The sequence below is a fragment of the Trichinella spiralis genome (genome assembly GCF_000181795.1).
Source record: "Trichinella spiralis strain ISS 195 chromosome Unknown Scfld5681, whole genome shotgun sequence".
In the NCBI taxonomy this organism is placed as follows: Eukaryota; Metazoa; Nematoda; class Enoplea; order Trichinellida; family Trichinellidae; genus Trichinella; species Trichinella spiralis.
Window position 1 is genome coordinate 41 of NW_003532620.1, and position 1,895 is coordinate 1,935.

The 1,895-nt window shown below is 37.4% G+C and overlaps 1 protein-coding gene across 1 annotated transcript; it reads right to left on the minus strand.

Annotated features, from left to right (window-relative positions):
- Positions 1-238: 238 nt before the first annotated feature.
- On the minus strand, positions 239-1,747 carry Tsp_13675 (putative Sec63 domain protein; the record flags this gene model as incomplete). Its single annotated transcript, XM_003366633.1, has 8 exons — positions 1,587-1,747; positions 1,370-1,519; positions 1,212-1,323; positions 1,023-1,157; positions 890-945; positions 647-815; positions 427-584; positions 239-344 (listed from the first exon to the last, which is right to left on the minus strand). Coding segments are annotated over exons 1-8 (1,047 nt in total), but the record flags the coding sequence as incomplete, so codon positions are not given.
- Positions 1,748-1,895: the final 148 nt, after the last annotated feature.

The following is a 1,895-nucleotide window of genomic DNA, read 5'->3' on the forward strand; positions in this document are numbered from 1 at the left end:
ATTGTTCAACAACTGGTGTTTTTCAGATTTGCATTGCAGTGTCATTGAAATTTTGATCACTGGTAGTCGCCGTAGCACATCACCAATCTGTCAAATGAACAATTAACACTAGGCAACAGTGAAGCATGATGAATGAACAAATAAATTAAAATATGATGATAGATAACTGATTATAAATTTTCACAAAAAAAAATAAAATTGCAAAAGGATAATAATAATAAAAATGGAAAACACTCACTAGTTGCAATTCATTCGGATTCAACAGCTGGTAAGCATTTTTCAGTAAAAATTGACTATCCTGCCGATGCTGTTCAGCCAATTGTGGAAGAGTATCTAGCCCGCATCTTGAATTGCAAAATAATAATAATAATAATTAATCAGAATAACTGCACAAATGACAAAATAATTTCAAAATACAATCGCTACCTAGAAGACAAACATCGCGCCGTGTACAAGCCAACGTGAGGCAGCGTGCTCAACGGTGGATCGGTGATCCACCGAGCCTGGACAATCATCTGCATCAAACCAATCACACGAAGCGTTGTAGCAAGCCAACCTCGTTCCGCGGAAATATCCACCATAGCCTAGGGGTAGGGGAAAAGAAATGTAATTTTTGAAGAAAAAACAAAAATTTCATTCTACTCACCTGCAAGATACGAATCGACTGATCAAGAACAGATTTCAAATCGGTCTCGTAGTCAACGTTGGGCAATTCAAGACGCTGCAAGTGAGCCTGGTACAACAGATGCGTTTTTGTATGCGAATTGTCGAACGCCGAGTCGTTCAGTAATATCGCGCATTTAGTGGCCAATTCTCTTAAAATTTGATGAAAAAAAAATTTAATTTTTCATTGCTTTTTTTTCATTAAAAAGAAAATTAATTTTTCTACTCGTTGATGAGGTCTTCGTTGTGTCGTACTGGAATTTCATCGTATTCAGGTACTTGCTAAACGATAGATCAATCGACAGCACAGTTGTTGTAGAAATTTCAATAAGTATTGGAAAAAGAGAAGAAAATTTCACCGTCAAAAGCATCAGCAAATCTTCATATGTCGAATTGCATTGGATCTGGCGAAGAAACATCGCGACCGTAGCATGGTGCAAATAATAGAACGACGCGATTCGGCCAGGAACGGTGGAATAAATTGTGTTCATATCCTGCGCAAGTGAATCATTTAAACATAAACAAAAGGTAACGATCATTCACCTCACCTCTTCAACTGTTATGCATTTCGATTGGAGCAAAGTGTCCAAAGCGGAAAAAATCACATTGACCAAATACGACTGTACCTTTCCTTTATCCAAATTTTCCACACCATAAAAACTGAAATGCAAAATAAAAAATACCGAATCATTAAAAACATTACAACCGGTATTCCTTTTCATCAAAATACGTCGGATTTGCCAGGAGACGACGAAAAAAATACGTCCATGATAAATAATCGATCGCCTGTTGCACGTTGGAAACAGTGCCTGCAACAATTTCCGCATTCAAATGATCCGGAAATACTTTGAGCAGACTAAAAGTGACAATAATTTTTTTAAAAAAAATGAATATTTTTAAAATTTCAAAATTACACATTCTACCTCGATTCGACAGGAAATGGATCGTATAAAAATTTCTTATAGAACGGTTTTTTCACATCGTGGACAAAAACAACTGCGACAGCTTCGGAATCATACTGCGGTCGTCCGGCACGTCCGATCATTTGCAAAACATCTGCCAAATGAATGTGATAGTGAAGCATAAATTTTTTTTCTCGGACAATCCAACAAATCCAACAAATCACTGTCCACCTACCTGTAACGGGAAAATCGACGTAGCGGCCCAATTTGCCGTCGTAATATTCAGTGCCTTTGATGATGACCAAAGATCCGGAAAATTGACACCCCAAG